Source organism: Mycteria americana, chromosome 10 (genome assembly GCF_035582795.1).
Source record: "Mycteria americana isolate JAX WOST 10 ecotype Jacksonville Zoo and Gardens chromosome 10, USCA_MyAme_1.0, whole genome shotgun sequence".
Classification (NCBI taxonomy): Eukaryota; Metazoa; Chordata; class Aves; order Ciconiiformes; family Ciconiidae; genus Mycteria; species Mycteria americana.
The window spans coordinates 15,981,896-15,996,746 of NC_134374.1; the positions used below are offsets into that span (position 1 = coordinate 15,981,896).

General features: G+C 47.6%; 1 protein-coding gene and 1 long non-coding RNA gene across 5 annotated transcripts in view; one reads left to right on the plus strand and one right to left on the minus strand.

Annotated features, from left to right (window-relative positions):
* Positions 1-14,851, plus strand: part of LOC142415024 (uncharacterized) — a 33,998-nt gene that overhangs the window by 9,992 nt on the left and 9,155 nt on the right. The window lies entirely within an intron of this gene.
* Positions 1-14,851, minus strand: part of IL13RA2 (interleukin 13 receptor subunit alpha 2) — a 31,869-nt gene that overhangs the window by 1,075 nt on the left and 15,943 nt on the right. For 2 of the 4 annotated variants that reach the window (XM_075512964.1, XM_075512965.1), the window contains exons 2-9: positions 14,544-14,658; positions 10,805-10,956; positions 8,485-8,638; positions 7,903-8,023; positions 3,220-3,404; positions 1,925-2,082; positions 952-1,096; positions 144-246 (exon numbers count right to left, since the gene is read on the minus strand). In XM_075512964.1, coding sequence (XP_075369079.1) covers positions 144-246; positions 952-1,096; positions 1,925-2,082; positions 3,220-3,404; positions 7,903-8,023; positions 8,485-8,638; positions 10,805-10,956; positions 14,544-14,631 — 1,106 coding nt within the window. In that variant the 5' untranslated portion in view covers positions 14,632-14,658. Of the gene's footprint in view, positions 1-143; positions 247-951; positions 1,097-1,924; positions 2,083-3,219; positions 3,405-7,902; positions 8,024-8,484; positions 8,639-10,804; positions 10,957-14,543; positions 14,712-14,851 lie in introns of all 4 variants that reach the window. The other 2 variants (XM_075512962.1, XM_075512963.1) reach the window with 1 other exon arrangement.

Sequence of the window (14,851 nt, forward strand, 5' to 3'; positions counted from 1 at the left end):
AAATAAACTGTTGTTTGGTGTCCAATCTTAGAGCATCTATTAATGTTTGGTTCTTAGTATTTAATATGTTGTTTCATTTATAACTGTAGTCTGAGACACCCACATAAAAGCACATTGCATGGACAGGCTGCCTTGGTGCTTACCTTTTCTTGCACTGGCCAATCAACATACATATTATGAAGCTACTTGACAAACTCAGAATGACTGGAATGAGGATAAATAGCTGCTTGTCCTCTTTTCTGGACACTGCAAAGATAAATGACAGCAAATAAGAAAACACTAGCTTCCAGAACGGGTCATATTACCTCTTACAAAGCTTGGGCTCAGATGCAAACTCAGTGTATCTAGGTTTCTTACCCTACATTTATTTGTTTGTTTGTTTGTTTGTTTGTTTGTTTATTTAATTCAGCTATATGCCATGTATATTTTACTGTATAGGGTAACATATATCCTGCACATATATGTAGCCACTGCTATGTACGGCTTCTCTGCCTTCAGCATCTTGCAGCAGAGCCAGTGCACACAGGGACAGCCCTATAGAGCCTACTGGGTGCAAAGGAGCTGATCCTTGGTGTGGGGCAGCCAGGAGGATGCCCTGCAGAGATACTCCGAGTACCACATGCCCTCTCTCACAAAGCAGGTGCCAGAGAGCCTCTGAGTAAGATGTGCCCTCTCTTGCAAAGCAGTCACTTCTCCATCACAGCTGTCCCCATGCAGCGGGGAAAGGTGCTGGTGCAGAAGCGTTAATATTTTGGGGCTTGCCTGCTAAGTGCACTGGAGGTGCAAAGCTGTAGGAATGGCTGTGCTGGAGTAGGTTGAGGGTGTAACTAAACCAGGATCCCACCTCCAGTGCTGGACACCAGCAGATGCCCATAGCAGCCATCAACACTTGGTCCCAAACAGGCTTTATAAAGGATGTAAAAGAAATGCTGGTTACTTTGGGTTCCATACCAGAGAAACACTCCTGCGTCCATTCACTCCAAAAGCCCTGGTCAGCACAGAAAATATTTGTTCTCGCCCTGACGCGAACACATGAAATACGGCTTTGATTTGCTCTTGTAATTGTTAAAGCGGTCTCCATTTGGGTTGACACAGACTGAGAAACAAAACAGAGAACAAAGGTCAAGGAATTACTTGCCACCACCAGTAGCTCTCTGGCATGGCCTGATGTTTCTGAACATACTCTCCAAGCTCTGCAAACCCTTGGACTATGTTTTGGCAGTTTTAAATTATTTCACAATAGTTTTAGACCAGCTAATGCCAGTAAGATGATTATGGGGATGAATCTACAGAAAACACATACATTCTGGGGGGCACCATCATGTATGTTGCCATTTATGCCTGTTAATTTATGCTATGTTAAATTAGCTAAGAAGACTCATGTGTAGAATATGACAATTAAAGAAAAAAAGTCCTTCAGATGTCCCCTATGATTAATTAGTTCTTGCCATTTTTGCTATCAAAACTGTACCTGGATAACGCACAAGGAAAAAGCACCATGCATAAAAGATGTGTTGCGTCCCAGGCCACTTCTTTGGAGAGATTGGAATTATAGTTTCATTGGACCAAGTTGTGCCACCATATTCAGCAAAACAAACCACAACAACCTTTAAATTTCCATGATGACAGCTTTCTGAGATAACAGGCAGGAGGCCAGAGAAAGCGATAGCTCAGAGACTCACACTCGGATCTGTTACTGCTAAAGCAAATGCTGCAGCCAGAGGTCAGGGCGTTAAGTCGGACCAGTGCAATGGAGCAGCCCATCAGCAGCACCAGCTCTGCACAGTCCATGCACAGGGAGCTGACACCCCGTCCGCAACTCAGTGCGAACTCCTGTTTTCTGGCATGCCTCCGAACTGCTGGCCATCAGGCAGGGCTCCCCCACCCTTTCCCCTCCCTGCGGCACGGTGTGTGTTGTCCCTACCGCCCAGGTAGCCTTGGCCTCCCCCTGATCTTCTGCCAGCTGAACCTCGTACTCCAGGCACTGGGGCGGCGTTTCACCACCCGGCGGGCTCCACGCCACGTGGAGCTGCTCAGATGCAGACATGGAAACCACCAGCTGCTTCGGGGGCGAGGGCTTTGCTGGGGGGGAACAAAAAGAGAGAAGGTCAAGAGGTGCAATCAAACAACTCCTGGTGGGAAAGGCTTCAGTTAATCACCGCGAACCTCTGCCCCTTTTCCCCATTGATGGGATTTCTGAGCTCCCATTGCTATCAGCCACAATGCTGCAGGAGCAGGATGTCACTGAGGCTGGAGGGTGGGTTTTTTATTTTAACTTGGCACGTGGGCTGGGCTAGGTCCTTGCTCTGGGCTGCAGTGCAGGTGTTTTGAAATGCTGGGGTGTGAGTGTTGTGCTCGGCACATTCCTCTCGCAGTGCGGCCGGCCAGCCCTCCCTGGGCTATGAGGACAGCCTCAGCCCGTGCAGTGAGACATCGCAACAGTGTTGGCCTGACACTCCACATACCAGGAGAGGCTCTGGTTTATGTCAGATGCCCAAAGCCACACACGAAGCACATGGCAGCCCTAAATGAATCCAGAAATCCTGCTTAGTAGCCCAGTAGCTTAACTGGGGGGACTAGCTATTTATCCCCCTGACATTTACATGTGGGTAAATGCATCAGCATGCTAAATGCCCATAATAAAGAGCAAGTACATGTATCGGGTTATACATCACGCTGTGCTTTGCTTCCTTTCCCTGTCTCTGATGGCTTTGAAATCCACCTTTGCTCTGGCAGACCCCATCACACCTTGCACTCAATTCTCCCCAGTCGTTAGCTTGGTTTGAACAGCAAAGCCCAAAGATCTCTCCTGTGCTTGCAGGAGTGGAGCAGCAGTTTCAATTCCAGCAGGGGTAAATGAAGCCACCTCTGTGGCAGTACTGCTAGAGCCAAAAACCCCATAGCTGCTCGGCCATCTGCCCAGCAGACCATTTACATCCCGAGTTGTCCAGCTGCCGAGCACAGCACTTGGAGGCACGCACTGACCCTCCAGCGTGGGCACTGAGTGGTGTTGCTCAGCTGCAAACACTGCTGGAAACTGAAGTCCTGTGTAGCACATGCCACAGCCCCTTCTCCAGGGGGAAATCCACCCAGACACATTACAGACGCCCACCTACAAGAGCACACATATGTTTGAACCCCCTTGTGCAAGATGTGAGCCTTGGGTGCGTGGTGGCCGTGTGGGTCCCCAGAGCCCTGCTGCTTTCCTGCCAGTGTTACCTAGGTTGTGAAGGCGAAGGGTGACGTACAACGGCCGTAGCAGAGTGGCTGCCACCGAACCATTGACACAAATGCTCAGATCCTTATATTCTGCCTGGCTCAGATTTTGCAACATGCAGCCGATGTTTATACCGTGATCCTGAATATAGTCATCACACTGCGCTGCGTGGTCCAGCCCCTCGTACCTAGCGGTATATTAGGAAAACAGAAAGAAAAAAATAACCAAAGCAATGACAGTTACTACTTGGGTAAGGCCTTTTTTTTTAAGATTGGACCTAAGCCTATAGGAGTATTGCCTATATCCTACCCACCCTTTCCCTTTCGCAAGTGATCCAAAGCAGTGTTATGCATCGGTCACCTGGACTCCTGCTATGGGAAAAGTGTGGGGAGGAGAAAAAAACGAAATTAACATGCACAGATGGCTTCCCAGGTTGGTTTGTAGGCTGTGTCAACCTCTCTCCAGGCCCATCCCTGGAGCACAAGAGGCCTCACAATGTGCCACTGTGTGAGTGGAGTCAGAGCAGGATCTGGCCCCTACTCACGGAGACACCCGTCCTCCCATGGGGCACTTATGGCACCATCAGCCATCAACTCTGGAGTTGCAGAAAGGTCCCCTCCCAGGCCAAAATGCAGTGGTTTGTGGCAGGTGACATGTACCGTGAATGTAATGAATGTTAACAAGCTGCTATGGCTGATTGCAGGTAGATCCCATGCATCTATCCCAATGGATAGAGTTCAGCTATCTCAAAAGGGAAAAAGGATTCTCGCCCATGAGTTGGCGGGGCTCATTGAGAGGGCTTTAAACTAGGTTTGAAGGGGGGAAGGGGATGTAACCAAGCTCACTAGAGAGGAGCCTAAGGGTGGCATGCCAATGTTGGGAGTGAAATCGATAGCCCAGCTCAAGTGCATCTACACCAATGCACACAGCATGGGCATCAAACAGGAGGAGCTGGAAGCCACTGTGCAGCAGGATAGCTATGACTAAGTCGCCATCACTGAAACATGGTGGGATGACTCTCACAACTGGAGTGCTGCAATGGATGGCTGTAAGCTCTTCAGAAGGGATAGGCAAGGAAGGAGAGGCAGTGGGGTGGCTCTGTATGTTAGGGAGTGTTTAGATTGTGTAGAACTCGGCGATTATGACAATAAAGTCAAGTGCTTATGGGTAAGGATGAGGGGGAAGGCCAACAAGGAAGATATCCTGCTGGTTGTCTGGACCCACTTATAGACCACCCAACCAGGATGAAGAGGCAGATGAGGCATTCTATAAACAGCTGGCAGGAGTCTCACAATCGCTAGCCCTTGTTCTCGTGGGGGACTTCAACTTACCGGACGTCTGCTGGAAATACAACGCAGAAGAGAGTAAACAGTCTAGGAGGTTCCTGGAATGTGTGGAAGATAACTTCCTGACACAGCTGGTAAGTGAGCCTACCAGGGGAGGTGCCTCGCTTGACCTGCTGTTTACAAACAGAGAAGGACTGGTGGGAGATGTGGTGGCTGGAGGCCGTCTTGGGCTTAGCGACCATGATCTAATAGAGTTCTCGATTCAGGGCAAAGTAAGGAGGGGGGTGAACAAAACCACTACCATGAACTTCTGGAGGGCAGACTTTGGCCTGTTCAGGACACTGGTTTTGAGTCCCTTAGGAGGCAGTCCTGAAGGGCAGAAGTGGTCCAGGAAGGCTGGGCATTCTTTAAGAAGGAAGTCCTAAAGGCACAGGAGCGGGCTGTCCCCATGCACCGTAAGACAAACCGGCAGGGAAGACCACCGGCCTGACTGAACAGGGAGCTTTTGCTGGAACTCAGGAAAAAACGTAGTTTACCACTTTTGGAAGAAGGGGCAGGCAACTCAAGAATAGTACAGGGATCTTGTCAAGTCAAGCAGAGAGAAGATAGGAAAGGCAAAAGCCCAGCTAGAACTCAATCTGGCCACTGTTGTAAGAGATAATAAAAAATGTGTTTACAAATACATTAACAACAAAAAGAGAGCTAAGGAGAATCTCCCTCCTTTACTGGATGCAGGGGCGAACATTGCCACCAAGGATGACGAAAAGGCTGAGGTACTTAATGCCTTCTTTGCCTCAGTCTTTAATAGTCAGACCAGTTATCGCCAGGGAATTCAGCCCCCTGAGCTGGAAGGCAGGGACGGGGAGCAGAATAAACCCCCCATAATCCAGGAGGAAGCAGTTAACGACATGCTACGCCACCTGGACACTCACAAGTCTATGGGGCTGGATGGGATCCACCCGAGAGTACTGAGGGAGCTGGCGGAGGAGCTTGCCAAGCCCCTTTCTATCATTTACCAGCACTCCTGGCTAACTGGGGAGGTCCCAGATGACTGGAGGCTTGGCAATGTGATGCCCATCTACAAGGAAGGAAGATCCGGGGAACTACAGGCCTGTCAGCCTGACCTCGGTACTGGGGAAAATTATGGAGCAGTTCATCTTGAGTGCACTCAACAGGCATGTGCAGGCCAACCAGGGCATCAGTCCCAGGCAGCATGGGTTCATGAAAGGCAGGTCCTGCTTGACCAACCTGATCTCCTTCTACAACCAAGTGACCTGCCTGGTAGATGAGGGAAAGGCTGTAGATGTTATCTACCTAGACTTTAGTAAAGCCTTTGACACTGTCTCCCACAGCATTCTCCTAGAGAAGCTGGTGGCTCATGGCTAGGCGGGTGTACTCTTTGCTGGGTAGAAAACTGTCTGGGTGGCCAAGCCCAGAGAGTTGTGGTGAATGGAGTTAAATCCAGTTGGTGGCCGGTCACAAGCGGTGTTCCCCAGGGCTCAGTTTTGGGGCCAGTCTTGTTTAATATCTTCATCAATGATCTGGATGAGGGAATTGAGCACACCCTCAGTAAGTTTGCAGATGACACCAAATTGGGCAGGAGTGTTGATCTGCTTGAGGGTAGGAAGGCTCTACAGAGGGACCTGGACAGGCTGGGTTGATGGGCCAAGGTCAATTGTATGAGGTTCAACAAGGCCAAGTGCAAGGTCCTGCACTTGAGCCACAGCAACCCCATGCAGCGCTACAGGCTTGGGGAAGAGTGGCTGCAAAGCTGCCTGGCAGAAAAGGACCTGGGGGTGCTGGTTGACAGCTGGCTGAATGTGAGCCAGCAGTGTGCCCAGGTGGCCAAGAAAGCCAATGGCATCCTGGCTTGTATCAGGAACAGTGTGGCCAGCAGGACTAGGGCAGTGATCGTGCCCCTGTACTCGGCACTGGTGAGGCCGCACCTCGAATACTGTGTTCAGTTTTGGGCCCCTCACTACAAGAGAGACATTGAGGTGCTGGAGCGTGTCCAGAGAAGGGCAACGAAGCTGGTGAAGGGTCTGGAGCAGAAGTCTGATGAGGAGTGGCTGAGGGAACTGGGGTTGTTTAGCCTGGAGAACAGAAGGATGAGGGAAGACCTTATCGCTCTCTACAACTACCTGAAAGGAGGTTGTGGAGAGGTGGGGGTCGGTCTCTTCTCCCAAGTAACTAGTGACAGGACGAGAGGAAATGGCCTCAAGTTGCATCAGGAGAGGTTTAGATTGGATATTAGGAAATATTTCTTTACGGAAAGGGTGGGCAAGCATTGAAACAGGCTGCCCAGAGAGGTGGTGGAGACACCATCCCCAGAGGAGATAAAAAAACATGTAGGTGTGGCACTTTGGGACATGGTTTAGTAGGCATGGAGGTGTTGGGTTGACAGTTGGACTAGATGATCCTAGAGGTCTTTTCCAGCCTTAATGATTCTATGATTCTATTATCTACATGGGCACGTCATGGAAGCCCAGGGGTGGGAGCGAGGAAGGGGTTTTCTGGTTATTAGCTGATGTGCAACCACAACCCTGTCCTCTCAAACTGCCTCTTGTCTCCTGTTTCCTTCAAGCAGACCTTTGTAGTTAGCAAAATGGTTTTAAATCAGTGTTTCTGCTTTGAAGACTCTTTCCAAGAGCTACATGGAAACTATTTTTACAAAGCAGCTGTGGTTTTCTACACATAGCCCAAAGGCATGAAACCCAATGATTTCCTAACTAGTCATCCTTACCATAGTATCATAGGAATTGAAGCACAAATACAGCATTTACTTTGTCCAAAAACACTAAGTCTAGCTTTGTTTTTCTTGCAGAACAGAATCCTTAGGCAGCAGTATAAAAGAAACAAGTGAGAAACATGGATTATTACTACCTTTGCAGCATATTTGCTTGTATGAGATGTGCTAAGGCTATGAAAATATATTTGAAGAGTAAAACTATTAGTTGCCAAGAGGCTCTGCTCTTTGTATAGGGTTCACTGAGCTTGGTAACCTCCTGCTGAATCCTGTCCTACAGAGATATATGCGCTGTGCTCAAAGTAAATGTGCAGCCAGAATGATCCAGATATGTTCAGCAAGGGGAAAGCACAAGGCTTCGTGATGGACAACATGCAGAAAGCACTCCATGGGGGTGAATAAACGGGAAAGGAGGAAGGGACAAGTCATTCCCTGTAGAAGGTCAGCACAAGCCTGATTTTAAGGAAGGAAGCAGGGATTTGGTATTTCCTTGCCAGAATGCACATGTTGCTTGGAGCATTATTTCTGCTCATTCTGGGTGGATCGTGTAATAGCATTGCCAGCCATAAAAGCATATTTGCTGTGGCATTTTAGTACCCTGAGAGGTTCACTTGATTGCTGCCTGGATGTTTTTCTATTTTGCTAATACATACCAATAATATAGTCCATAACGTACGCCACGAGGAGCGAGGAGACTTGGTTGCCAAGTGCACTTGAGGTATTCCCAGTCATGATAGATGCAGTGGAAATTCTGAACCTCTGACTCCAGTTTTCCTGTCAAATGAGAAGGAAATAACCACTATTTAGCAACGTACCAGTCAGGCTCAACAGAAATATCATTTTACATCTTTGAACAATTCTGTGCTGCAGTTGAAAGACGAAAACAGGAAAAGAAAAGGTGGCCAGTCACCATTATTAGATAGTTTTGCTGCCAAGTGCTCTGTTTCCTATAAAAGCCAGTTCACTGTACTTAGAGCAGAAAGATGACCTTTTCATTCAGCAGTGGAGCTCGTGCAGGGCAACCCAGCTGAGCCAGGGTACAGGCAGAGGGAAAAGAGGCAAAGTATCCAGTAACAGCAACCGTAGACAGTGGAAGCAGAGATGCTCTGGTGTCTTATACCTCAACAAGCCCTGCAATGGCTTATCCATGCAGCAAACCCTCAGGCCAGCAGTGGTCATACAGCAGGCTCATGCAAAGTGCAAAACCACACCAGGTACCGAAGGCTGCTCCTAACCTTGCAATGGGACCTGAAAGGTAGCATAAATCCAGTCACTTTGTACCTCCACGTCATTGGTACACCGTCCTTCGAGCAGTGTCTGTACCTTCACTTCAGCAGTCCTGCTGAGGTCAAATCCAACTCTGAATTTTAGCTTCCTAGTAAAAATAACCTGGTTGAAAGATAGACTTTATAAGCACCTCTTTTGTCGCTAAGTGGGCTGCAGAATTAGCTACCATTGCTCCCGCTCTAGCTGTGAATAGGCTCATTTGTGTGCTTTAATGTTTCTTTACATTTCTGTCCTGCTTCTCCAGCCCAGTGCTTCTCCAGCACTCTTGTACCACCTGCTCTGCCCAGCCTCGCTGGCTTTGAGTCCCTCTACCCTGCAGGACACCAGCAACGATAATACAGAGCAGACTATGGTTCAAGGGATCCCCAACAGCCAGGAGCACTGGGGAGGGTCTGACGAGGATACTGCCATAAATCCAAATAAAAGGCACTTGTTTGTGATGTGAGATAATCAGAAACAGAAGGAACAACGAGGCTTGTAACTGATGGTTCTCATGGGAAGCACAACCACACTGTGCAAGCATGGAGCAGCTGCCAGGCAGTGCAGGGCAGGCTCACCACCGCATGCCACGGGGCTTAGCCCTGTGCAGGACTTTTTGAGCACCCCCTCTGAAGGTTTTTCTTTTTTTTTTTCCTCGAACTTACTCCCCCTTACTTTATGCAAAGGAAAAATAAGTTAGCAAGAGTTACAACAAAGGGCAAGAGAGAGAAGGTGTCACGTTAGCCCAAGCAAGATAGAAGTAATGTCCCATAAAATGCATATGTGTGCTGCAGCGGGAACTGCAATGGCACAGCCCACAGTTAGGCTTTTTGTCAGCAGTCCCAGCGTGTAAGAGCCATGTTGAGCCACGTGTTTCTGACAGACACCGATGACTCTTGCTTCTGCTGATGTCCCATGGATTTTTTTTTTGGACTGACTCTTCTTCGTGATCTTATCTGGGGTCAAGGTTTTGGCAAGGCACCAGAGGTGATTTTTTTCTACTTTTTAGATCTGCCTTGTGTAAGACACTTTTATTACTTGTGATTTAGGGAATTATGACGTGTTTTTTAAAACTGCGGGGTTTTTTTCTTTGTCCTTTTTAAATGCCAGTTAAAATCATCATAGAAGAATCTGCACAGCTGCACACTGCTCCATGGGTGGGGGTCTGACGTGCATCATGACTGATGTCAGGTCGAAGAGCCCCTTTCCATGCCCTTGCAATTGCAATCCATAGCTGAAACAGGGTGGGAGGCACTGTGCTCTTCCACCTCCACAGGCTGCCATGGGATGGCTGGGCCAAAACCTGTTTGTGTGGTGGCTGAGTGCAGCCTGGCAGCCTTGGCTTTGCTGCCTTGGGCGGATGAAGCAGATGACCAGCTCACACAGGACATACAGAAACTGTTCACAGAAAGAGGCTGGGGCCCACAGCACTGCTCACGCAACGTGACTGCTCTCCCCCTCTCTCTCCCCCTGCTTTCTTGAGCTGGCAAGCTCCCTAGCACTCCTGCTTTAGGATTGTGCAAAAAAAAAAAAAAAATCTCCCTTTCTTTCAGGACACCAATCTGTATTTTGCATTGTTGGGGGATATCCTCAGCATATTTTTCATGTGTTCCTCAGTACCTCGCGCCAACCAAACAGCCTACTGCTGGGTTTCTCCTCTCCCCACTCCATTTACCTCCCTAACCTTGCAGCAGCTTTCATCTTCTAAGCACTCCCAAAATATATTCCTACAACCCTTCCTGTACTGTGCCTGTCTGCTATTGCCCTGCTACACATCAAGAGAAGACTGACAATTTTATCGTAGAGCTGAATTAGAGTCAACAATATCTAAAAGACAAAAGTAAATGGTAATTAGAAACACTCTTCTGGATAAAGGAATGTTAGAGCATTAGGATAATTAATTAAATTTAATCTTTTATTTATTCACCACTTTGTATCCCTAAGGATCTGTTGACACTGAGTTTCAGTTCAAGCCCTGTAAAGACTTTCTAAAAAGTGTAGTGCCTTTTACAATTAGGAATGCTACTAGATATTGTTGGATTATTTTTGGCAGCAAGCATCATGCTCTCTGACAGAAATAGCCCCTTCTCTGACTGCTGCTGCTGTTACATTTCAAAACACATTCTGTCTGGCAAAAGAATCAAACAACTGGAACAGTCTGGCTTTTTCATGGAAAGGTGGAACTGCTTCGGTACCACTCCTCCTTGAAATGCAAACATAAACCTATGCAGGACCTAAAGGTAGACCAATAGCCTGGATTTAAGAGGATTAGACCAAGCTCTGTCTTACCTTCCAGTCTCTGTCACCAGTGTTGCGGTATTCAAACTTGTATTTTACTGTGCATTCATTGAAGGCTTGTACATTGGGTGGAGGTTTCCACTCTATATCAAGAGAACCTAAGAGTCCAGGATCACTGATCTGAAGGTCTTGTGGGGGAGCAACTAAATTGAAAACAAAGCAGGGGTGTAAAACAGAGTGTCAATGTAAAGAAAACAAACAAAAAACCCAAAACATCATGAAACTTGATGAGATGACAAATGCAGCTGCTGGATGTGGAGGGAAGCACTGCTGGTCCAGGTTCAGCCCTGGCTATTTAATAACCTGTTCTCAACAAACATGCACAAGCTCTACTCCTGCCCACCCCCCAAAAAGCAGTTTTTGCTGATGCTCAGAGAAAGCACTTGAGGGCCATCGAAAAGGCACAAAGAATGCCACATCTTTGACACTCTTTTTTCAAGATGTTTTAAGCAAAACTGCTGTCCTGGGGTGACCTTTCAAGTCCTGTATTTGCTTACTTTTAACTCATGATATTTACTGACTGTCAGGACAAGTATCCTTGCAAACATTGTGTTCAGCACATACACCAACATAGGATGACAGATCACAGCATGCGGTCAGGGAAATTTTTATTCCTTACCTGTAACAGACACAAATCACCCATATTGCTTTAAATATTCCTTTCAAGTATATTAACAATTGGTGAGAAACCAAGACAAAAAACATACAGAAGCAGAAAAGTAGAGAGTTAAAATAATTCTTATTTTGGACATCTATCAGCTATAAAAAAAAGTGCTTTTACAGTCTATCTGGCTTTTATTAAGGTACTGTAAGGTGCTGCCATATGTCAATAAATCAGCATATATTGTGGACAAATTCCATACTAAGACATGCTTCCTAAAAGCTCAGCCCTGTATGGAGCTGTCATTCACACAATGAAAGCTGTTTGGCTATTCTGTTTTATTAGTTCAAACAAAGTCAATTTTTGTAATATCTAAGGTCATTTTTCTTCACTGTCTAGAGGTGAGATTATCCACTTGAGTTTCTGCATGTTCACTGCATGATACACTTTTTTCACGGTGATTTGGAGGCCATGTCCTAGCACGGTCAGTCCAGCATTGCCACCACTTCTCTGAGTCTGGCCTCCAGGTCACTGGCTTCTTTGCCACCTTTTTCATGTCTTCGTCAGGATTCACACCATTTTTTCCTTTAATTTTTTTAATAAATCCATCGTGAAAGCAGACCCTGAGACTATCTTTCAGTGGAAGATGGTGATATAAATCAAACTTTAATGTGCTCCTTGGAAAGTTTGCAGAGAACATCATTGGAGGATTTATTTCTCCTAAGGAGGCTCTCCCAAATGAAACACACTGCAGGCAGCAAGCAGTCTTAAGATCACACTTTTCCCAGCATGTAGAGCTCCATGGGAGATTTGTTGTTACGTTAGATGGTGAAGGAGGCTATCATGGCAATGTATTTAGGGAGGTGCTGAGGCAAGGAACAACAGACTGTAATAATTTGGAGAAAAATTAGATTTTATGTGTTTTTCTGTGTAACAAGTAAAACACTCTCCCTCCCACCAACTGTGAGTCCCATGAATGCAGCCTGGGTTCGGAGGGTGGTGGTAGGCTTGCTCCAGCTCCAGGGGCAATGGGGCATGGTCCTGCACCTGCAAAATCTTGTATTCAGCAGCCCTATGTTCCTGCAGGAGGCAAGGGTCTGATATCGCTACGCTACAACAGGCACAGATTTCCCAGCACGGGCAGGGGAGGGGGAATAGGGGCATGGGCAGCTCTGCGTGTGCAAAGAGTGCTCAAGCTGGGCTTCAGAGGTGGGGGTGAGGGCATCTCACCCACCTCCTGGTCTTCACAAACACGCAAAGGCTCCAGGAAAGGGAGAGGCAGCGCAGAGGACAGCAAGTCTGCGGGAACGGCGCTTGAAGAGCTGCAGCTGATAAAAAATGAATGAGTAGCTCGTCCAGAACAGCCATTTATAGCCGCACCAAGGAGAGAGGAGGGACAAGGCAAAAGGGTGTTCCACCAGCCAGCCCAGGCTGAGAGCCCACCAGGGCCGGCGTGAGGGAGGGCTTCCACATCGCCGGCGCACCATGTTCTAGAGTCGAACCCTGTTATGGTGGCTGGCATGATAATTTCCATAACAGGCTGGCCGAGGAGATCTGCTGGCAGAGCTGCAAGCTGGACTCTCCTGTGCTTGGGAAGCTCCTCCTGAGTGGATAAATGCTGAGCCTCACAGCTATGCAAACAAGTAAGTAAAAAGCTGCTAGCCTTTGTCATGGGCCTGGTGATAAGCTGTCAAGAGAGGATTAGATTGGTCAAAAACGGAATTTCTGACTGGAAATGGTAACGCTCTGAAATTTGTTTCCATCCCAAGCTTGAACAAGACACTAATATTTTTTCAAAACAATTGCAACTGTAAACAGCAATTCTTGCAAAATAAATTTTTACTGGATGTCAGAGAGAATGGAAAGGTTCTTTCTGGGATGTGGCTTGCATTCTGGGATTGGATTGTTTTTAAATGTCAGCACTGCCTCTTGCAGTTTCTCATTTTCACAATATTACATGACAATCCAGCCTCACTTACATGACTCATATAGAACACAGGACTAGAAATACTCTATTTCATTATCCAGTCTTGAAGGAAAGCTGCTCCTGAATGTTTCTTGGGAAAAAAAAAAAAAAACCAAAACCCAACCAACAACTTCTCTACCTGATTACATGGTGGTGAGTCAGGTAGTGATGTGCTGACTACACGGCCACAGCCCTCACAGCCACCCGCTCCTGGCTGCTGTCCAAGCTCACTCGAACATCACAGCTTTGATGATGAACCGCCTGCTTACCCTTAGCTGCCTCCCACTGCCTTGCCCCACCCCACGTGCTGCCTTAGGTGGTGCAAGCAGCAGGAGGTTTTGCAATTTTACACCTATTTTGGCAGTAGAAAAATGGCAGCCTGCCAGGTGCTCCCCGTATCTTCTATGTCTGCACTTCTCCGTGCTGGTCAGAGAGGTGCAGGCGACTTTCGTGTTTGAGAAGCCCATTTTAAAGGCAATGCTACTTTGCTTGGCGTGGCAGCAGCGTGTTTGCTGGCAGCTTTCCGTGCTCGCTGGCTGGCAGGACAGGGAGCCTCTCAGTGCCCTCCTAGCCAAGTTTTCACCTCTCCACCATGCACCAGCTGCGGCAGGGAGGGCCAGACCTGCTGGCCGTCTCTCTGAAGAAGGAAAGCTTTGGAGTGCAAAGTCCCAGCTACTGGAGGCCAAAAGGGCTGGGGCTGGCAGGTGTGGTGCAGCAAAGAGGTGCTCGAGGGCTTGAAGCAAAGGGTGCTTGAAGTGTCGTTGCCATGGATGATAGGTTGCAGAGCAATATTGTTTTAGAAGAAAGTATTATTTTCCAACTATGAATAAGCTTTCTGTTTCTTACACCTAGCACCGTCTGTCCAGCTGCGACCATGCTCAGGAGCATTTACGTATCCAAGTGGCATTTATATTTGATAACTCTATATCAAACAATATATTTGCTGTGCACCAAAGACAGTTTCTGCTCCTTTTGAGGTTACTCAGAAAAATATCCACAAAACACACAATGTATTTACACAATTGATTACAGGTTCATAAATCAGCCACTCGCCGTAACACACACACAAGAAAAGCTTCAGTTGAAAGACTAACTTCATAAAGGGCTCAAGTTAATGTGAAGCACACGTTAGACAGCGACACGAAAAGCATGCCGGGCTTTACCTGCGGTGTGGTAGAAGGAGGAGGAGGAGGAGGCCACGAAGCTGGACACCAGCGCCACGGAGAGAGCGTAAAGCTGCCAGAGAGCCATTCAGAGGTAGGACGTCAGGGGTTCCTGCTGGAAGGTGTGCGGTGTCAGAAAAGCGGTCCTGCGGCACACGTGTAAGGAGGCTGGAGAAATAAAGTGGAGTTGAAAGGCTTCAGCACATCGGTGGGGCCCTGGCATTCCCTCTGCAGGGTGAGCACTGACAACAAGCGCCTTTTTACTCATTTATCAAGTCTGATTAATCATTTCCCAGAGGACTTTTATT